Source organism: Chinchilla lanigera, unplaced genomic scaffold, assembly GCF_000276665.1.
Source record: "Chinchilla lanigera isolate Chin_1 unplaced genomic scaffold, ChiLan1.0 scaffold00004, whole genome shotgun sequence".
In the NCBI taxonomy this organism is placed as follows: Eukaryota; Metazoa; Chordata; class Mammalia; order Rodentia; family Chinchillidae; genus Chinchilla; species Chinchilla lanigera.
In genome coordinates, this window is record NW_004955405.1 from 38,730,501 (window position 1) to 38,752,494 (window position 21,994).

Here is a 21,994-nt window from a genome sequence, read left to right on the forward strand (position 1 = left end):
CCGCGTCCCTCCCGCCCCGGGAGCCCGAATCCCTCCGCTGTCAAAAACAAAACCCGCCGCCACCCGTCGCTCCCCGGGCCTTTGCCGGCCCTGCCTTCCTCCTCTCCTCCTCAGGAGGAGAGGGTCTGCGGGCAGGAGCGGGGAAGCAGGGGCCTTCTGGTCCTGCGTGCCCGGACGCAGGCAGAGTGCCCGGCGGTCGAGGTCCCCTGGGCACCGTCTCCCCCGGCGGGGACAGGGCCGTGTGCGCGGCTGCTGCGCCCGTCCTGGGCGCTGCTCCTCCAGGAGCCGGGAGCGCCCTGCCTGTCCCAAGGGCCGCTGGCCAGGGAGGCTGTGCCTTTGAGCCTGGAATTTCATTTTCCCACTTGTCGATCCTGCAGCTGTCGGGAGAAATGTTTCTTTGGTGTAAGGCTCATTACCGAATTGTCAGTTTATCTCATGATCAGCAACTTTTCTGTGACCGAACAACTTAATTACCGCGGTGGGTTCAAGGTGAGGCAAGAAGTGGGGTAGAGAAAGTTGTGCTTTTTGCCTGCTTTCCTCCTCCTGACTCCGCAGCATTCAGGGTTGAGAGGTTGTTTTATTTTCGCCTGGTGTAAAATCCCTGGCTATAGGAGGAATGAGACCTGGTTTGAATCTTGATCCGCTAGATGCCAGGATTAACATTCAAGTTGCCAAACCCTTTTAAGCCTCGGTTTTGTTTTTAAATGGAGATGGTAGATACCCAGTAGGGTTTTTATAAGAGCCTCACTACTGACATTTTAGGTCCAGGGACTATTTGCTGTGAGACGTTTTGCAGCACCCTTGGCCTCTGCCTGCTATTGGCTGGTATCTACTGGCTAGTATCTCCACCTACAGATGTGACAGTTGCAGGTGTTTTCATATATTGCCCAATCAGTATGGGGGGGACAGAATCATCCCCGCCTGAGACTCACTGATATGGATGAGGTATACGGAGTACACACTCAACGAATGCATTAGTGGTGATTGTGATTGATTTTAATTTTATTTTGGCATCTAGTTACAAATCAGTGGTTCCTACCAGCCGTTAGAGGAGACATCCCTCCAGGCTGTGCTGCCCATGGATTTGTTTGCGACGGCACCAGAATATTGGTTTTTGGGGGAATGGTTGAATATGGAAGATACAGCAATGAGTTATATGAGTTACAAGTAAGTGCATTGAAAATGTGTTATTTTAGTCTGAAGCTTTAATAGTAATATGGCTCACAGGTATTGAAAAGACTGCAAAATATTTCATTAACATACTTAAAATAGCATAAGCTTCACATTTTATTTGGTTTAGTTTATTTATTTATTTATTTATTTGTGGTACTGGGGATCAAAACATCACCGGCCCTTTTTATTTTCCTGAGAACTCAACTTGTGATTCTCCAGTCTCAGGGGCACCTGCCCCCCAGCTGTCCAGTTTCACATTTTATAGTGTCCAAGAAAATGTTAACACTTCACTTAGAAGTCCCAACTATGTGGTTTTTCATGCAGAGGGTAACATTTGTAATATCCACATGTCTGCTGCTTAGCATAGCTTGTACGTGTTACACTTCGGATTTCAGTATCTTTGTGCAGTAGTTCTTCACCTTTAGCCTGTGACTGAAACACTTGGAAGATTTGTGGAAACAGGTTGGGGGGGCCCCACCCCCACGGTTTCTAAGTCAGTTTTGTGAGTTAGTTGTAAGGCCTGAGAATTTGTGTTTCTACCAAAGTCTTCGTTGATGTGCGGACCACTGCTTTAGTGTTACAGGAATTGCTGCTGTTAGCACTAATCATTACGGTTTTCCTCCCAGTAACACATGTAAAAGGGGGGTTATGGCTTTGTTTAACCTTTCTGAGTTTGACTGTTATTAAGCCAGACTCATAGCCCTTGCTTTCTGTTGTTCTGGACCTGTGCATGTGTCCCCAGGGCCTGTCACCGGGGTGTCAGCCAGTTGGCACATGTGGCTAGGTGATATCTGTTCACAAGCAGCTCACTGCAAAAACTGTTTCAGGTAAAGAAGACATTCGTGGCCAGAGAACAAGTTTTAGAGTTTGGTTTGTTAAATGAGCTTTATGTTTACTCAAAGCTTAAAATATCTCAGCATTTATAAATCACCTCACATCAGAAAATAAAAATGTAAATTACATGTAATCTTAAAGTTATATACAATTTAATAAATATTTAATTACCCATTTGGGAACGTTAAAGTTATTAGTGTTTATTATTGTTATTTCCAGCTTCCTGTGCCGTTGTGGAAATCTGTGTGTGTATACTTATTTTTGCTTTTAGCAACTATGTCATGGATAAAACCAGGAACTAAAGGGACAGTGCAACCTCCCTAACCCTCATCTGAATTCCTACTGGAATGTGTATTTTAATTCCAAAAGTTAGTGGCTTCCTTGTCATTCTCGCTAAACGTAGCTGATGGCCTTCAGATTGCCGTGAATTTGTGTGACGTCACACTGTTGACAGCATTTGCCTTCTCACGTGGTCTGTGTTTGTGCTCCTCCTTCAGGCCAGTCGTTGGTTATGGAAGAAGGTGAAGCCCCATCCCCCACCTTCCGGTTTACCTCCGTGCCCTCGGCTTGGACATAGTTTCTCATTGTATGGCAACAAATGCTATTTGTTTGGTGGGCTGGCAAATGAAAGTGAAGATTCAAACAATAATGTTCCAAGGTATGCTCTTTTTCAGACCCAGGGCTTTTTTTTTTTTTTTTTTTGGTACCAGGAATCAAACTCATGACCTCAGGCTTGCCAGGCAAGCACTTACGCCACTGAGCTACATCCCACCCCCCCAGGCCTTATTTTGTGATTTAGGTTAGGAATATTTGATTTCTTCCAACTTTAAATTGTTTTCAGTCTCAGGGATTGAACCCAGGGCTCTTCTCACTGATCTGAACCCTCAGTACTTTTTTATTTTTCATTTTGATTCAGGGTCTTGGTACGTTGCCTAGGCTGTTCTAAAACTTGTGACCCTCCTGCCTTACCTCCCCAGAGTGCGGAGGTTACAGGCGTTAAATTACTATAAAGGGTGCTTAGCTTTTTGCATTAAACCTAACAGTGAATACATGTTTTGGTATTTGTGTTTTCTTTTGTCCTTGGAGTATATGTTTTCAGACTGTCTTAATGAGAAATCCCAATTTTGATTAATAATTTAATCAGTTATGAAATTGATATTAGTATAACTGCTTATATCAACATGTTGCTATATCTTGAACTGTAGTGTTTGTTAGCTAGGTCATAAATGATAATGAAAAGCAACAGATGGTAATTTTAACATAGGTTTCCTGGCCGGGGATGTAGCTCAGTAGCAGGGCCCTTGCCTAGCAATGTCCAAGGCCCTGAGCTCACTCACCCCGCCTTGTCCCCTCATCACCCACCTGCCCTCCTACCCAACTAGGTTTCTCTGGGAATTTGGTGACAAAAATATGACTATACAATTAAAGCCTTCACTCCATCATTTATTCAAGAAGTGGTTTCCACGAACACATACTCTCTGATTTATTCCAAACAATCATTTCTTTTCTTGTATAGTTTTCAATGTACAAGTCTTGCTGTCCGTATTTTGTGAAATTCCTAAATTCTGTATTCTTTATAATGATAATATAAATGGATTTTTTTTTCTTAATTTCATTTTCTGGATTTTTCACTGCAGTATAATAGAAATACAGTTGGCTTTGTATGTTGGCCTTGTCTCCTGTGACTTTGCTGAACTAATTTCTTTCTAATCATTTTCTTAGAATTCTTTATATACAAGCAAAAAAAATACATGTTCTTTTATATATCCAAATATTTTTCCAGGGCTTTTCTTTGCCTTTTTAATTTTTAAAGGGTTTTTGCACATTTGACTATATTCTCTTTGAGTGTGCTCACTTCTTTCGTTCTGCCCTAGGTATTTAAATGATTTCTATGAGCTGGAGCTGCAGCACGGCTCCGGCGTTGTGGGCTGGAGCATCCCAGTCACCAAGGGGCTTGTGCCCTCCCCGAGGGAGTCCCACACCGCAGTCATATACTGCAGAAAGGGCTCCGGAAGCCCTCAGATGTTCGTTTTCGGCGGAATGTGCGGTGCCCGCCTGGATGACCTATGGCAGCTTGACATCGGTAAGCCTGCCTTGCTTTGGCTCAGTGATTGGTTGCGATTAATAAGGGCGAATTTTAGAATTGCCTTGAACATATTCCTGGTTGCAGTGTTTATTGAGTTGTGCTACGCTTCTAGCTGTACTTGCAGTCTCTGGACCAGCAGGCTGCCGTCAGTCTACTTGAACAAGCGCGTGCTCAGTGTGACAGCTGGCATGGAAGCAGTGCCACGGCTGGTCCTGTCTGCGCTCCGCGTACAGTCCAGTGGGATTATCAGTAGTGCCCCTGCTCATGCCCAGTAGTGCCGGCGGGGGTGTCCCATCCTGGGGAACGGCGGCGTTGCAGTGGGGCTGCTCATCAGTGAAAACCCTTAGGTCTTTCTGAAGGGGTGGCAGGAGTGACCGCCTGGAGCGACAGTGTGCCTTTCACCTTGACTGTCTTCGCTGCAAGCTGCCCTTATTTAAAATGTTAAAATGACTAGTGCTGTTCTTAGTTCAAAATCCGAGGTGCTGTAAGCACACCTCCCTTACAAACGCTGCGCTGCTGGTCAAGTGTAGATGGAGTTCGGACAGTGAATGTCAGCTGGCAATGTTTAAGAGGAAGTTCAAGTAGCTTTTAAAACATTTTTGCTTCATTTTCATAAGTGCTTCTCACATTTTTTAAAGTATGCAGGTTGAGGTAATTTACTATTATTAGACGGAGATGCTAATATACTTATTTTTACTTTTAGAAACTATGTCATGGTCAAAACCAGAAACTAAGGGAACAGTGCCTCTTCCACGAAGCCTCCACACAGCCAGTGTTATAGGAAACAAGTATGGCATGTTTCTGTTTTTCGCTTTTGGTTTAAAAAAAAAAAAACTGAAGAAAAACACACACAAAAGAAAAGTGAGGGCCAGGGATGTAGCTCAGTGGCATAAGCGCTTGCCTGGCAAGCCTGAGGTCATGAGTTCAATTCCCTGTACCAAAAAAAAAAAAGTGATGACGTTAGTTTCTTGGAAGTGGATTGCTGAATTTAGCCTTTGATTTTGCATACAGAAGCTAAAATAACTTGTCAGTGGAAGCTGAAACACCCGTGTGCTGTTTCTCACCATCGTCTTTCATACTTCTTGAGCTCCCGCTCAGCACCTTGCCCAGCGTAGGCTGGCCTGGCTACCCGGCAGGCGTAGTCAAACATCTCGCCCCTTCTGTTGACAGGGTTTGGGGGCTGCGTGGTTGGGCTCAGGCACACATTCTCAGGGACGATGCTTTGGATGGCGAGATGGAGTTATGCTTAGAGTGTAGACTGTGGAGCTGGATTTCTCCCTGTTCAAGCCAGCTTGGTACTTGTCCTGCATACACTGGGGCGGAGAAATGTAATCCATCTGTGTGTACCTCAGTTTCCTCAAGCATATGATGGGGATTAAAGTAGAACCTATTTTGCTGGGGTATAATGAGGATTAAGTAGATTAATACGTGAACAGTTCTCAGAAACACTTAGAGGCTTTCCGAGCAATCATAAAGCTTAGCTGTTGCTACCATCAGCACATTTCCTTGTTTGTGTAACACTGGGCCTTAATTAGAGGTACCATGTAAGTACAACCTAATGAAGTATTTATTGGTATAGAAATAATGTTTTGGGCCGGGTGTGGTGGTACAGGCCAGTATCCCAGCATTCAGGAGGATCACCATGTGTTCAAGGCCAGCCTGAACTACGTACCAAGATCTTGTCTCAAAAAACAAAAGAAAAAAATGTTTCAGGAAACTGTGAGTTATAATTTAGAATCTCACTAATTTTTTTCTTAAAATAACTCAAAAACCAGTCAGAATAGTCTGTACACTGAAATAAAGTCTTACAAAATACATTTTTAAATGGTAGCACCCTTTTGTAACATGTACTTCCCCCCCACACACACACACCATACTGTATAAAACAGTTGGGAAGCAGGGCCTGTCTGTCGGTCATGCAAGGTCTTGTAGGCCTTGGCATGGCCTGCTGAGCCTGTCTTCTTTAGGAGTCTGGAACATCTGGGACTCTGTGGGACATAGTCAGATGTTTTATTTTGTTTCGAATTTTGAGCCAGGGTTTCTGTGTTGCCGAGGCAGCCTCCAGTTCCTGGGCTCAAGGGATCCTCTGGCCTTGGCCTCTGGAGCAGCCAGGGCTACAGGTATACACCATTGCACCTGGCTGCAAGTATTTCACTTAAAAATATCTGTGGCCAAAGTTACATGAACTGTGTAATCCTGTCTGGTTGCTATACATGTACAATGACTTTGACTTGGGATGTTGTAGATTACCGAGTATGCCCTTACTATGTTACGCTCATTGTTGATTTTCTAATGCATTACAATTGAAATATTACCCATTGTAAGGCACTTACCAGAGAGAAATAATTTTGAGTCAATATTGCTTCAGAAAACTGTAAAGTCTTTCTGTTGTTCTTGTTCTTTTTGTGACAGGATCTCCCAGTGCCGTGCAGGCTGGCCGTGAACTCCTGGGCTCGTCTGACCCCCCGCCCCCGCCTCAGCCTTATCAGTAGCTAGAACTATGGGTAGGCACTGCTGCCCAGCGTCAGCCTGTAGACTCTTGAAAGAAGATCACTGTATGCATTTTCTTACCCAGTTATCCTGACTGGAATAAGTGAATGAATAGCCATGACACTTTCTGTCAATACATTTAAGCTCATTTTTGGCCTTTCAAATCCAAAAAGTAAAATTAACTCAGCCACTTTATGTTCTTGCTTTTGTGTTGATCAGGATGTACATTTTTGGAGGATGGGTTCCACATAAAGGTGAAAATACTGAGACTTCGCCTCATGATTGTGAGTGGAGGTGTACCAGTTCATTTTCTTACCTAAATCTAGGTGCGCCTTTTAATATTATTGAAGTAACATTTATTAGTAAAAGAATCTTGGTTATGTTGTTGTTTGAGAGCAATACCGTAGTCACAGGCCTTTCTGTCTCTAGATACGGCAGAGTGGGCCACCCTAGTACCAGATTCTCAGGAGGATAAAAAAAACTCAAGACCAAGACCAAGAGCTGGACACTGTGCTGTTGCAATTGGCACTCGGCTGTATTTTTGGAGCGGAAGAGATGGCTACAAAAAAGCACTGAATAGTCAAGTTTGCTGCAAGGATCTCTGGTATCTTGATACTGGTAGGTAAGAGTATTTAACAAATAAAATTTTCCATTAGGTAAATACTCAAATAATGTGTCTCTCAAGACTTAATGTAAGGCCGGGGCTATAGCTCAATGGCACAAGCGCCTGCCTGGCAAACACAAGGTCCTGAGTTGGATTCCTGATACCAAAAAAATAGACTTAATGTAGCCAAGCGTAGTGGTACATGCCTGTAATCCCAGCACTCAGGAGGCCGGGGCAGGAGGATTGTTGCAAAGTGAGCTCAAGGCCAGCCTGAGCTGTATAGCAAGACCCTGTCTCAAAAAGACAATGTAAATACCACTCTCTCTTTCCTGTAATTAAAAATGGGGAGAAGAAATAATACACATAGCTGCTCCCCTGCAGGGCATATATGAATTCTCCTCTCCTGGAGTGTAGCTTAGATCTCGAGACGCCTTTCCAGAGAAGAGTGTGGAAGGGAAAAGCAGTAGCCCTCCACCGGCGTGGCCCTGCAGGTCTGCCTTCGTCGGTCGCCAGGTTAGCCCCGCGAGTGAGGTCGTTTACCTCTGGCACTTATGTAATGAAAAGTACCTCACCTCTGTGGCTGTCTTCCTGAAGACCCGTGTCCGCAGCCCAGCCAGAGTGCAACCGAGGGGCGCTGTAGACTCTGCAGATACGCAGGGGTGCTCGCCACAGCTTCCGAGTGCTGAGACTCGAGCGAGGCCCCAGGTGAAGGAGAGGAGGTGGCCGAGTGCAGTGTGGCATCGCGGGCTGGATCTGGGAGGAAAGGCGGTGCTAGCTGGGCGCTGTGCAGTCCGAGGGCCGCAGTCGGGGGGGAAGAGCAGCTCTCTCGGGAATTTCCCGGTTCTGGCCACCGGGCCACCAGGAGGGGCTGGGCAGAAGGTTTATGCCAGTGTTGCTGCTTTTCTGCTGACGTGGCAGCTTCTTTGTAAATCTGAAAATGCCACAAAATTTTTTAACTTTTATTTTTTAAAAGCTGTGCAGGAAAAAAAAAGATGTGCACAAATTTTTACTGTTATGTTTTATTTTACACCTTTCTGAATTATATTTCTTTCTCTTTTTATTAGTATTTGTTTGCTACGCAGGAAAATTTATATAGTGCCAAGAATTTTGTAAATGTGGAACTCACATCCACTTCCAATAAATACGTACTGACAGCTGTGTAGCAAGATTTGCTGTAGGTGCCGAGAGTACAGTGGTGAGCAAGGCTGATAAGGGCCCCGCTTTCAGGAGCTTGGATTCTGAGATGTGACGGCAGGGGGATAACGCGCAGCCTGGCCAGCAAGGTGGGCTTGGTTTCTGGTGAGCACGGGAGACGGAGCCAGGGAGGGGAGGTGCTGGGCCGGGCTGGTGGCCGCTTCAGAGTCTCGGAACTAACTAATGAAGAGGGGTGCAGGGATGCGCCTGTGGGGGGAAGCAGCTGAGAAGAGCAGAGAGTGGGATCGGAGGCAGGGAGGTGACCAGGCGCTGGGTCTTGCGGGGCTGTGCATGGCAGAGGTTTTAAACTGTTTTCACATATTTCCTTTTTTTAGTGGTACTGGGGATCGAACCCCGAGTCTTGGTGCTTTAAATTGTTTTCTGGTGCAGGGTAAGGTAGCTATGTTGCAAGGAACATTGACAGGGCGATGCACGTTTTGGCGTGGCCGTCAGCAGTTGTGTGGAAAATGGATTGTAGAGGACAGGTGTGCGCTGGACAGACAAGTCAGGAAGCGCCTGCAGTCGTCCCTGGAGAAGAGGGGCGATGGCTACGGCCGGGGCACAGCCTGGAGTTCCTCCTGCCAGAACTGGTTCATCAGCTGGGTGTGGCCGAGGACAAGAGGGAAGAATTGGAGCATGAAGTTTTTTAGCCTGAATAATTTGTTAAGATAAAGAAAACAGCCTTGTGGAGAAAATTCAATGTTCCTTTTAGACCATGCTAAGTTGCAGATGAGGTCAGGTCAGCAGCTCAGCCCATAAACTAGTATGGCAGCCAGTAGAGAAATTAGGTCTGGCGAGTTTGTGCTGTCCTGTGAGAAAAGCAGACGGGTGTCCCTGGGACTGCAGCTTTCTAAGTGTATAGATAGAAAACCTGGGAGTTTCATGCTACACAATTATTGGAGAGCTGAGATTGTACACGTTTTCTTTTATCTGTGTTTTCTACAGTAGCATGTATTATCTTTGTAATATAAAAAGTTAATACTAAAATTGTTTTAATTGAAAAAACTAATAAAACACACTAAATATTTTCTATGAAAGGAGCACATACTAGTAAGCAGGAGAGAAATATGGAAATCCAATTTACTAATTCTTTAAAATTGGAAATTACTATTTGAAATCAATCATAGGTACACATAGGAATTCCCTATGAGGAATATGACATGTTTTTTGTTTTGTGTTTTTTTTGAGATAGGGTCTCACTCTCGTTCAGGCTGGCCTTGAGCTCTCTTTGTAGCTCAGGCTGGCCTCAAACTTGCAGCAGTCCTCCTACCTCCGCCTCCCGAGTGCTGGGATTACAGACATGCGCCACCACGCCCTGCAGGAGTGTATCTTTTAAAGCAGATTTTCCTAGGGATCTGTGACTTTTAAAGGTAAAAGCCATCCAGTCGGAATGGCTCTTTTCCATGAATTTCAGAAAAAGCTCTAAAGACAAAAATACCTCCTAAAAGTAATCATGGCTGCTGTCATAGGAGCAAAATTTAGATTGCGATTTTCCATTTGATAAGCTTGGCATCATTTTTGCGGGTAGGGAAGATCATTGCCTTGCCCCCTTTTGGCTTTTAGCTAAACTGCGCATTTGGTAACATTCAGGTGAGTAATAGACTTCCATAGGGCTTCTCATGCAATACCACACCCACCTCCCCATCCCATTTCCCTTCCGCTCCGTGGAGTGGTCCTTCGGGCGCTCACTCCCGTGTCTCTGTGCCATGTCTGCTGTCTTGGTATTGTGGTTTTTGCAGTGTAGCTCTAGTACACGCACTTCCCCGCATGGAGGCAGGGGACTCCTGTCTTCCCCGCGTGGACGCAGGGGACTCCTGTCTTCCCCGCGTGCGCACCTCTCCCCCTCAGCCTCCCTCCCTCCGACCCAGCGCGATCCTGCGAGCCGCGTGCTCAGTGCTTACACGGGGACCGGAGAAGCGGTGCGGTCGAGTCTTCCATGCACTTCTTCTGTTGGCCTGGACCAATTGCGGTTTTCTTCATTTTAGATTTGATCATTTTCCCAGCTCGCACGCCCTCTGGCCCGTGTGTGGAGCGTCCGCACGCGGGGTGCATCTCCTGTGCCGTCCAGTGCCGTCATCTCTAACGCGCCCCGCCTTGCTCCTGGGTCTCGGCCTCCATGGGGAGCCCCGCTGTCTCCCAGGAGCCCTCAGCTTCCCAGGCACACTTCTTGCCTCGCCCCTCTGCCAAGTCCCTGTGCTTTCTGTCCCCTGCCCTTCACCCATGGGAGTGGAGCCCGGGCCTCCTGCGAGCGCTAGGCCGTGGGGCGGTCCCCACCCATCGGTTATTTTTGTTGTTCTTCTTGTTCTTGTTTTTAAGCTGGGGTCTGACTACGTTGCCCACACCAGCCTCAAACTCTAGCACTCAAGTGATTGCCCCGCCTCAGCCTCCTGAGCAGTCAAGACTCCAGGCTTGCACAGCTGTGCCTTGCGGTCCTTTTTAACGTGCCTTTTTTCTTGTCCTCCAGGGAAGCTTGTGAAACTTCTGTGTCCCTACTGTTTTTTGATTTTTTGGGTTTTTTGTTTTTTGGTACCAGGAATCGAACTCAGGACCTTGAGCTTGCCAGGCAGGCGCTTGTGCTGCTGAGCTATATCCCGGCCCCCAACTGTTTTCTAATTTCATGACATTCTCGTGGGTCTCTCTTTAATCTGTGTGCGGAGTCCTCTATGGGGCCGTTCAGTCTGGAAGCGCATGTTCTTCAGTTCTGGCAGTTTTATTTTATTGAGTGTGCACCCTTTGCTTGGCTGTTCCCGCTTTGTGTGACCTGTGTGCTGCCGGTGGTGTGTGCTTTGGTTCAGGTGTGGGCTGCCTTACTCTGAGAGCCCTCCTAAAACTGGGCTGTTGCTCCCACCGGAGAGGGGAGACTGGGTGTTACTGTCCTCTGAAACAGCTACCGCACTTCTTCTGTGCTTGGTAAATACTTGGCGGTGCTGTAACTGCTCCGCTGTGTTGTACCCTGAAAGTGGCCGTGCACAGAATAGCTACGGAGGAGAGCGTGGCTGTTCTCAATCCACTGTGTCCACGGCACTGCCACGGCATGGGTAGTTCAAATCGTGATAAGACTATTACTCTAGAGAAGTTGTGTTGGTCTTTTTTTGTTTGTTTTTGAGTTTTCCTAAAATATCATGTCCAGGTCATCTTTGCTAGCATTAACAATATTTATGCTGTTGGCTCAAAATTGATTCATAACATTAAAGAGATTGAACTTCAAAAGAAGATAAAACAATGTAGCTATAATTATATAATACTCCCCCCGTGATTAAACTTTTTTTCCTGAATCCAATGATTAGATTCTTACTGGCTTATTTCATTTGTAGGTTTATTTAAGAGTCAGAACCTCACAGTTTTCGTTTGAATACCATAGCCGTGTTTATCAGAGTAACTTTCCCTCTCTTGGTAAACAAATGAAATAGTGCTGATGTTTGCAAAGCTGTAGCCCACACAGAGTACACAGGCAAACTGTCGGTACCTTTGAGACGTAAATGCATGCTGTCAATGTTGTTCTTTAGAGAAACCGCTGGCGCCGTCCCAAGTGCAGCTGATCAAAGCCACCACCAGCTCTTTCCATGTGAAGTGGGATGAGGTGCCCACGGTAGAGGGCTACCTTCTGCAGCTGAGCACGGATTTGCCGTACCAGGCTGCCGCGGCAGATTCCTCAGCAGCACCAAACACACCAGGTGAGACAGTGGTCCCGCTCCAAGAAAACATGTCTCTTCGTATGCTTTTTTCTTTTCTTGGTACCGAGGATTGAACTCAGGACTTGCACTTGCCAGGCAAGCACTGCGCTGCTGAGCTAGATCCCTGGCTCTATTCATATGCTTTTTAAAAAGCACACCTGTGATCCCAGCCCTTGGGAGGCTGAAGCAGGGGAATCGCTGTGAGTTTGAGGCTAGCCTGGGCTATGTAACAAGACCCTGTCTCAAAAAAACAAAACCAGAAAAGTATACTGCAGAAAAATATGTGCTTAGGGTTGGTTTAAGAAAATTAGGATGTGATGGTCCACACCTGATAGATAATTGGCAGTTATACCTTATGCTGTAGACACAGACTTTTAGATATGTAGGACACATTTTGATGGAGTTTTAAGTTTTGTTATTTGTTTCCACATATGTCTAATTAGCTTCAGAAAGATTTCTCCTTTTTTTTTTTTTTTGAGACAAGGTCTTGCTGTGTAGTGCAGGCTGACCTTGAGCTCACTGTGTAGCCCAGCCCGGCCTCAAACTTACAGCGATCCTCCTGCCTCAGCCTCCCAAGGGCTGGGATTACAGGCGTGTGCCACCGTGCCTGACCAACTTTACCTTTTTTCAAAAATATTTTTAACTAAGGAACATTTGTAAAGTAAAGAAGGACATTTAATTTTGTACGTTATTCTTCAGTTAAGTGTTACGCCAACTATTAAGAAAGCAGATCAACTCTGATAAAGATACTCCCTTCTAGCCAAGCGTGGTGGCGCACACCTGTAATCCCAGCACTCAGGAGGCTGAGGCAGGAGGATCATTGCAAGTTCGAGACCAGCCTGGGCTACAAAGTGAGCTCAAAGCCAGCCTGAACTGCATAGCGAGACCCTGTCTCAAAAAGACCCCCCCTCAAAAAGATACTGTCTTCCAAATCTTTACTATGTGACTTTAAAAGTTCTGATTATATTTCCCTGAAGCTGATGGAGCTCACAGCAGTGTGAACTTTCTCATCCCACAGGAGGGAGGGCAGAGCCTCACAGACAAGGCAGCAACAGCATCCTTCCTCATGGTGTAAGTGGAAACCCTGCGATGGATGGCCCGTGGGTGCAGGCGGTGGTAGCCTCCTTCATTAGGATTTCTAGAACATTTCTCAAAAACGGGGTCCTCCTCCCTGGCGGCTCATCACAGTCACCTCCACGAGGCCCTGGATTGGATCTTCAGCACCACAGAAGTACAGGAAGAAAGAGCTCGCCACAGACCACTATCAAGTGGCCTGAATTGAGAGCCCTGGGCCAAGAGCAGCCTGGCCTTACTATCTACAGGGTCAGAGGCTGCTGGGTTAGAATTTATTATGTGTCTGTATTATTTCTGAATATCACACACAAATTTAAGTTTCCAAGGATGCGCAGTAAGTCCCCGACACGAGCAGGTTCCATTCTGGGAGAGTTGTTCATGAGTATGTTGGAAGCTGATGGTGAATCTCACACAGTGCACATACGAACGTTCGCACCTCGAGTCTTCATACCTACTTTAAACATACCTTTTCTGTGCATTTGGACAGTGTGAGTTGCTAAAAGGAGCGCCTCTGAGTGGGAGTTATTTCTTACTTGTGGGCGCTTCACAGTAAGTGCGTGGGAGCCGGGGAAGGGGCTTAGGAAGGCGCATGAGTTTGTCTGGCAAACTGCCGTGTGTGTCTGCAGCCTCTTCTCAGGCAGCGGTGTGGCAGAGCCGCGTTCTGCGTGGACTGAGGGCCAGTGAGAGCAGGAAAGGCTGCTGCAGGTCAGGAGCGGGTGTTGTAAGTAGGACTCCCAGCTTCCTGGTAAACCACTGTAATGAGGATAAGCCAGGGGTAGCAAACCTTTTAGAGACGCGTGCCCAGACTGCAACCCAAGACTCACTTACTTACCCCAGAGTGCCAGCGCCGCCCTCTGTGCTGTGTTATCCAGAACTCGGCTGCTGGGGCCGTGCCGGCATCAAGGCCCTCTTCCGTCTGCTCACTCTCTTCCTCTCGTGCATCCACACACAGGCTCAAGCGCGGAAGGTCCCTGTTGCTTCCCTCTGCGCCCCCTGCCTCACGCTCAAGTCTGCTCTGGCCTTTTTAGACCTTCAGTTTGGGTCATAGCCTGCGTTTCTTGTATTTTCCTGAATCAGGTCCCGTGTTTCTTGACTTTATTTCTCTCTCTGCCCTGCTTTTCTCTGTTTTATTCAGTACTTCTTCAGTAGTCCTAAGAAAGGTAAATAGTTTGAGATCTTATATAGCTGACAATCTCTTTATTCACATTTTACTGATTGTCTGACTGGGTGTAGAATTCTGTGTTAGAAGACTTGCCCCCAGAAATTTGCAAGCTTTTCCTCCTGTCCTTTACCATTCAGTGTTGCCGCTCAGAAGTTGCTATTCAGAAGCCTACTGCCCCTTGGATTCTTAATCTGTTACCCATGACCCTTTTTCCCATTTTTATCCTCAGTTTTCAGAAATTTCAGCAGTGACATGCTTCAGGGACTGACTCTTCCACTGTTTACTGTACACTCTGTGAAGTCCATTTTTCTAGAAACAGCTTTCTTACTGATTGCTTCTTGCCTCTATTTGATCTCAATTTTTTTTTTTTAGAACTGGGGATTAAACCCAGTACAGTGCTACAGTCTTAGTCCTTTTAAAATTTCGTTTTGGGACAGAGTCTCATTAAATTGCCAAGGCTGGCCCTGAACCTGGACCCTTCCTCCCGTGCAGCCACAGGTGCCCGCCTCTCGCTGTCCCCAACCTGCTGACGAATGCAGGTCCTCCTGGCAGAGCCCTAAGCTGACGTCATAGTTCCCATCTTCTCTTTCTGTCCATTCTACTTTCTGAAAAAAGTTTTCATTTTGTATTATATGTTCAGTGTTTAGGGCCGGGGATCTAGCTCAGTGGCATAAGTGCCTGCCTGGCAAGCCAAGGTCCTGAGTTCGATTTCTGGTACCAAAAAAGAGAAAATTTGAAATTACAAAGTTTAAGTATATTCAGCCACACTCTTTATAGCTTCATAAATGTAATATCTTCCACCGTCTCTTCAGAAATGAAGCTTTTAAAAACTCTTATTCTGCTTGGATGAGTTCATTTGTACTTTTAATTCTGCACTTGGCAGTGGAGGCTGCCGTCGATGTCCGGCATGCTCAGCTGGCCTGTGCTGCGCGGAAGTGCAGAGAGCCGCAGTGCCCTGCGTCGGCTCCTGGGCACGGCTCTGGCTGTAGACTGACAGGGTCATCAGGGGCCCACAGACCTTCCTGGGTCAGAACCCCGCCGTCCACGCAGCAGGAGCTAGAAAGAGGAGCAGGGTTCCCGTGTGAGGCGGGCGTCCCGTGCTCCAGAGCCTCACACCCCAGCTTCCCACCAGTTTCCCCGCTTGGGTCAGTGTGGAAGGGGACCCGTCTGGCCCCGTCTGTGGTCCGGGGCCACGGAGCTGGCTCAGCCCTCCTCACAGGGCCGCTGATGACAGTCCTCGGCGGTGCTGGCGCTGCACACCCCTGCGGCCGGCGCCCCCCCATCCCCCTCTTGCATCCCAGAGACTGTGTACGTGCGTGCTGAGGGACCGGCTGTCCCCGCTCGGCCTCCAGTACTGTCTCCTCCTGCTCGCTTGTTCCCTGTAAGTTTATAGTTTTGACTTTCCTTGTGATTATTTGAATTGGATTTTTGGAGGAATTTCCTGAAATTAATCTACAAAGTTTAACCAGAAATCTTAAGCTTTCTTTCTTCCTTACATAATTCTAGTTAAAGTGCCTGATTTTTAAGCAAAGAGCACGTTAAGGGACATCGTCTCATGGAGCACAGAGCGGTTTTGGTGTCATTACCATCACACTTACGGCGCCGTCACCAGCAACAAACAGAACAGTCCCAGGGCGCGTGATGGCAGCCTAGAGCCAGGAAGAAGTAGCGGGGTTCACAGTAAAGGTGGGGGCATCAAAGTAACAAAACCAGTAACCAGCTGCCACACAAGAACGCAGAATCAGCTGGTGCTGCGGTACAGGCCCGTACTCCCAGCTGCTGGGAAGGCTCGTGCAGGACACTCACGTGAACCTGGGAATGCGAGGCCTGCCTGATAGCGTGGAGAGAGCCCCACCTAAAAAAGTCCCCAACACGCACCTCCCTTCCTGCTCCTCCCCGGAACTGGTCTTCAGGGTGTGGAAACTCCGTGAAAAGAGTTTCCTTAAAAACTACTGTAAACCTTAATAATCCTACACCGATCAATATAATTTTAAATGTCTCATATTTTGGTAAACTTACTTCAAAGCATTTACTTATAGATTATTTGCTTTTTCTTTGCATGTATTTCTGTTTCATTGAACAGTGCTTGCTACAATAAACTGTCCTTTTTCTTGTAGATCAGTGATACAGTAAATAGTGCAAAAACTGAGCACACAGCCGGGAAAGGAATTTCAGTGAGAAACAAACCAGATTTCAAAGCAGCAGATCTGAATGCCATTTTGCATTCACCTTTGGCGTCTAATGCTTCTAATCATAATAGTTGTGTGGCAGATACGCTACGGAAAAATGAAGGTATAAAGATAACATTTTAAATAAACCTAAACTTTCTTGTGACATTAGTGGGGAATGTTAGAATTATTGAAAAAGTGAATGTTACATGGTTTTGATCCATTTTGCCAGAAATAAAATATCTCCCGTGATGGGTCTACGTATAGGATGACAGTAGCAGGCCCCCACTTGCGGAGTTGGAGGAACGTTCTCCGTGACGTTTGAGGTTGGCCAGTGTGTGTAGTGTCATTGCCCTTTACTTACCTTCTTAGAACGTTATGTGAAATTATTCATTTTGGGCACAGATCTTGTCTTTGTTCATGTCTTTCCATAGCACTTAATCTGAGCTTGATAAATAATAGTCTTTTAGTGAATATTTATTTAGCAAATAACTGGATTATCCTTGGAAAGATAGCTCACGTATGAGAACTTGTGATTAGTCCTTATCATTTGTGATGTTTGTATTTGAATATTCTGATGCCATTAGAGATACATTAAGCATTGCCTTTGATTTCCAGATCTGAAATTATTTTATAAATCTCATTCTGATAGATCCCTGACATAAGAACATGTGGCTTTATTTTTGATTTAAAAACTATTATATGTAACATAAAGCTAATTCTTCAGTAATTCAAATTTAAAAAGATGAATTCTTAGGGGCTGGGGATTTAGCTCAGCGGCAAAGCGCCTGCCTGGCAAGCGCAAGGTCGTGAGTTCGGTTCCCGGTACCGGAGAAAAACCAAAAAAAAAAAAAAAAAACACAAAAAAACCAAACCTAAAAGATGAATTCTTTTTATTCCCATTTTTCTTTGAGTCTTTGGTAGGTAAAAATCTTCATGGACAGTAATTTCCCTCATGTATTACTTGTAGGAAAGGAGAGCCCTTTGTTTATTGACTGCCTAGACATAAAGGAATTATTAGTCATATTTATAAAATCTTGGTTCTGGACTTCAGTTTAAATATTCTTACAGTGATTTTGTATGTATCTTTCAAAAAAATTATTCTCAGAAAGCAAATCTGAACTTGGAGGTTTCAGAGTCTTAACACGCTCTACATCCTAGCTCGTGAGGCGGTCTGCGCGAGCTGTTGGCCGAGTGGAAAGGCCAGAGCGGTCGCACAGTGGCGTGGGGCGTTTCCTAGACACTCAGCCATGTCAGTGCGGCCGCCTCTCTCAGGCGGCATGTGGGTGACGCCCTCAGCACGTTGGAGTAACTGCCGGAGAATGTTTCGGAAACTGGAGTGAGATGACTACATTTTTACAAGAGCTCTCCAGCCTCGCTCTCGGGAAGAGGTGCAGCTGGAACACTTGTTGGGTTCTCGTAAGACTCTGGAGGTGCAGAGAGACTAAAGCAGGCGAGACAGAGGGAAAGAAAATACATTGCTGAAGAGACTTTTAGCAGCATTTCTGGAACTTGGCAACTGGTTGGATGTGAGAAAGAAAAGCGAACTGACCATGACTCCCAGGTTTTTCAGTTGAACGGAACGAATAGTGCTACTTTTCATCAAAACAGAAAGTATAGGAGCAAAACAGATTTGGAAAAGGTTCAGCTTTGAATTCACTATCGTTGAGGGATCTGAGGAACACCCTGGTGAAGATTTCTAGCTGGCAGTTGTATATTAGATCTGGGGTGTAGGAGGCAGTCCTCAGTTGGAAATATCAATTCAGAAATTAACAGCATCCAAGCGTGTCTTCTACAAGAGCCGGGACGTGGCTGAGTCATTCACTGCTAGATGCCAGCGCCTGGTGCAGTGCCCGGAGTGTACGTGTGTGAGGGATGCATGACTCATGAATGATGTTTAAAACACAGCCGGGGGAAAAGGCAGCGTAGGAACACTACAAAATAAAGCATTATTGGAAGAAGAGAAACTGACTGAAGAGATGGAGAACGGGGCCTTAGAGGGCAAAGAAAGGACAGAATGCAGGTGACTCCGCTGGGCAGGGGCGTCGGAGCCAGGGACCGCGTGGCCTCTCCCCACCACGGGAAGCTGTGCGCGCGAGCGTGCTATCTTTGAGGGATCTTCCCGCGCCGTCGGAACAGCCGTGCCCGGTGGTGCATCTCCAGTGTGCGGCCGAGTGAGCCAGCTTCACAGGAGGAACACGGGGTCAGCTTGTTTACACTGCAGAAAGGTCAAATGAGCCAAAATTGAGGGGTCACCTGTCGAAATTACTAATGTTTGCCAGAGCCACTTCATTAGCGCCCTGCAGCAAGGAGCCGTGGAAGTGGCGGGGACGTGGGGGCGAGGAAGACGTGTGTCTGCTTGAGAAACTCGATGGTGTTCAGGATCTGAGAAGCAACGATGTGAAAGCCCCGAAGAGACAAGAGTGTGTGAACGAGGTCCCAAAACGCGGGACAAGGAACGGGGGCCCCAGCCCAGTCAGACTGAACTCGTTAGGAGGGAAGTCAGCTCATCTGAGCTGGAGAAGGTGGAGGGCGAGTGTGGTCGTAAATGCGTCCTAGCTGGGGACAGGAAGTGTTTAGAAGAGGAGCTGGGAAACCGGGCAGCCACAGTGGCTACAGTGTGCTTTTCCCCTAAACATTATGTCTGACGGTTAGCTGTGCTCATGTTTGTGATTTTAGAACCCAAAGTACCAAGCGACATGACAGAAACGATAAGGCGCTCTGATTATCTCCAGGTGCTGCACTAATATTTGGTCTCTTCCCTTTAAACACAGGTCCTCACACTTCCGCGAATGTAGGTGTGCCAAGTAGTTGCCTGGACTTAAGAACAGTCATCCCAGAATCTTCCGTATCCGGTACTGTTTCCAGCGCACACGCTTTGATAGCCCAGCAGACCATTAAGACCGAGTCATCAAGTACAAACGGAGCGGTGGTTAAAGATGAGACGTCACTAACAGCGCTCAGTGCCAAAGCCGAAGGTTTGACTGTGTTCTGCATACTGTGTTTCAGACCGTTCATGTGTGTCAGGCCGTCAGACGTGTTTGTCTTGGGTGGGAACTGCATTTCATTTTGAACCGAGTTGTATGTAAGCAGAGGAAGCACGTCAGTTAAAATCACCACCTAAAATACTGTAACAGTGTTTAGCTTAGCACACGCGCAAGCACGCTCGGACTCTGTCCCCCTCCCCTGAATAAATGCAGCATTTTTCCTTAGAAAAGGTGAGTTCTGGACTGTGGATTAAGAATTCTCAGTCTGATTGATTTCTGATTTTGTAAATTTTTATTCTACGATGAGTTGTGTCTCTCCTTTGGTAACCATTTTCCAGCTAATCATCAAACCCTTATGAAAATGAACTTTATGAACTGAGTAAAAGGGTCTGTATTTCTAATGGCTGTGGTCCCCTCTAGCTATTTTTCCCAGTTTTTTTATTGTGGTAAAGTATACATAAGATGAAATGTACCGCTGCTACTAATCCGTCACGACGGAGGGGAAATGACCGGAGATCAGTGTGCAGTCATTCAAACATAAAATCCAGTTTGCTCATGGATTTTAGCTATTTTTTCACGAGTAAATTAAACTGCGTTTATTTATAAGTGAGTTTATGCATTTTCCTGCCTCTTAATGTTTTGTTTTCCCTCATAAAAAAAAGTGAAATTTACCATCTTTAAGTGTGCAGTTCAGTGGCATTCATTATCTGTATGTAAATTATAAATTGTATTTCAGTGTACAGTAACTAGGTGACTGTATAAGCTTTAACAAATGAATGGTTTAATTTTTAGTTGATGAAACATGTGCTCTACCTGCCACTAAGATCAGCCGTGTGGAGATGCACGCCACAGCCGTGCCGTTCTCTGTAAGTACGTGGCCTGGCGAGGGTGCATGTTTACAGATCACCGTGTGCTTTTAAATGCCGAGCAGTGTCTCAGTAAATTCTCGAGGAAGTTGTCAGGGCTCATTTAGTAGTAAATTGATATAAATTTAGAAGTGAATGGTCAAAGAGGAAAATATTCATAATACAATGTTTAGAGGAAAAAGCTTGATAAAATAGTACATATGCTGCACTCCCAATTTTGATTCGAAAAATACATGTCACACAGACACGCCCTTACGTATGCCCAGGCACGTGCACAGGGAGCCCCCGGATGACTCTCCGAGGGGGGAACACGGACAATCTCGACTTCTCTCTCTGTGTTCCCGTAGCGCGATGCATTGCCTTCACAGTCAGAAATGCGTGTGTGTGTGTATAAATGGCATATGGTTAAAAGATAGAATGTGTTAGGGAGCAGAAAAGCTTGGATGGCTCTCCGGCTGCTTAATAGGAGCGCGGCGGAGCAGCGCAGAGTGGGACTGACCTGCCTGCACCACGGCCCAGTAATCTCTGACGTGCGTGGTTTTGTGGAAGGCCAGCAGTTTGGTCTGCGTGGCACCAAACTCCACATGTTGGGAAGGTGCCTCACAGATACACCAAGATTGTCCCGATTGGAAAAATGCAGAATAAAAACGATACATACATATGTGTGTTTCAGAGGATTTGTTTATTGTCAATCATTTCAAATGTATTGCTATGACCAAGAGTTTTTATTTGACCTAATGTTTACTTTGTAGAATCTTGAAGTGTTGTCTGTATTAATTTCCTTCCAGTTTTGTAGATTTTGAGCATATATTAACCTTTCCCTGCTTTCACCTTTCTGGCACATTGAGTCCTCGTGACTCTTCCCAGGGAAGGACTGAAATGAACTGCTTTAAACCTGTTTTGTGGGGGTTGGGGATTAGCTCAGCAGCACAGCGCCTGCCTGGCAAGCGCAAGGTCGTGAGTTCGATTCCCAGTACCGGGAAAAAACAAACAAACAAAAAACCTGTTTTGTAGTGCATCAGCCAGATGAATTGTATGTGTTATTTCAGTTGGAGCCAGTTGTTTTATTAAAGTTGTTGAAGGGAATTTTTACAACTTAAAAAATGAAGACAAGTTTAAAGATAACCTTTTTTCTTTAAAGATTTTTCTCATTAGCTCACTTTGTCATGTGTGATAGCCTAAATAACAAAAAATGTGAATGATAAGCATGTACCTCTGCTGTTATATATTTAAGACAGAAATAAATAACTGAAGTGCACATTTGTTTTGAGCTTCTGGAAACAGTGTCTCATTTATAAGAAGATGGCTTAAAAAGGTTAGTTCCAGGGATAAGTATAATTCACTTACCACTAAAGTAGCTTAAGGTAGAGGAAGTTGATTTGTTTTTAAAAGCAGGGTAGAAATGTAAAACTGTTCAGTGGATTCCTCTGTAGTATATACTAAAGTAGATGCAAAATGCATTTTAGTTTTGAACATTTTTTTCTCCTTTTAGGTTTGGAGAATCACAGGTATTGCAAGTGCAAAGGTCACTGAATTTCTGCTAGTTGTTTTTGATTCAAGACCAAAGCCAGCTTGGAATGATTTTTTTCTTTATGTGCTCCTTCTGGAGAAGTTGTAACATTTCCCTAAAGGGATTGCATTTTCTGAGGTCTGAGTGACAATGACCTGTCATGGCTGGCATT

At 45.8% G+C, this 21,994-nt stretch overlaps 1 protein-coding gene across 4 annotated transcripts in view; it reads left to right on the top strand.

The window, feature by feature from the left end:
• Hcfc2 (host cell factor C2) overlaps positions 1 to 21,994 on the top strand; it is a 28,699-nt gene that overhangs the window by 801 nt on the left and 5,904 nt on the right. For 2 of the 4 annotated variants that reach the window (XM_013518889.1, XM_005374584.1), the window contains exons 2-12: positions 1,019 to 1,167; positions 2,505 to 2,665; positions 3,882 to 4,090; positions 4,797 to 4,881; positions 6,803 to 6,909; positions 7,013 to 7,201; positions 11,888 to 12,055; positions 13,074 to 13,126; positions 16,409 to 16,583; positions 19,234 to 19,437; positions 20,239 to 20,312. In XM_013518889.1, the coding sequence (XP_013374343.1) occupies positions 1,123 to 1,167; positions 2,505 to 2,665; positions 3,882 to 4,090; positions 4,797 to 4,881; positions 6,803 to 6,909; positions 7,013 to 7,201; positions 11,888 to 12,055; positions 13,074 to 13,126; positions 16,409 to 16,583; positions 19,234 to 19,437; positions 20,239 to 20,312 (1,470 nt within the window). In that variant the 5' untranslated portion in view covers positions 1,019 to 1,122. Of the gene's footprint in view, positions 1 to 329; positions 490 to 1,018; positions 1,168 to 2,504; positions 2,666 to 3,881; positions 4,091 to 4,796; positions 4,882 to 6,802; positions 6,910 to 7,012; positions 7,202 to 11,887; positions 12,056 to 13,073; positions 13,127 to 16,408; positions 16,584 to 19,233; positions 19,438 to 20,238; positions 20,313 to 21,994 lie in introns of those variants that run through there. The other 2 variants (XM_005374586.2, XM_005374585.1) reach the window with 2 other exon arrangements.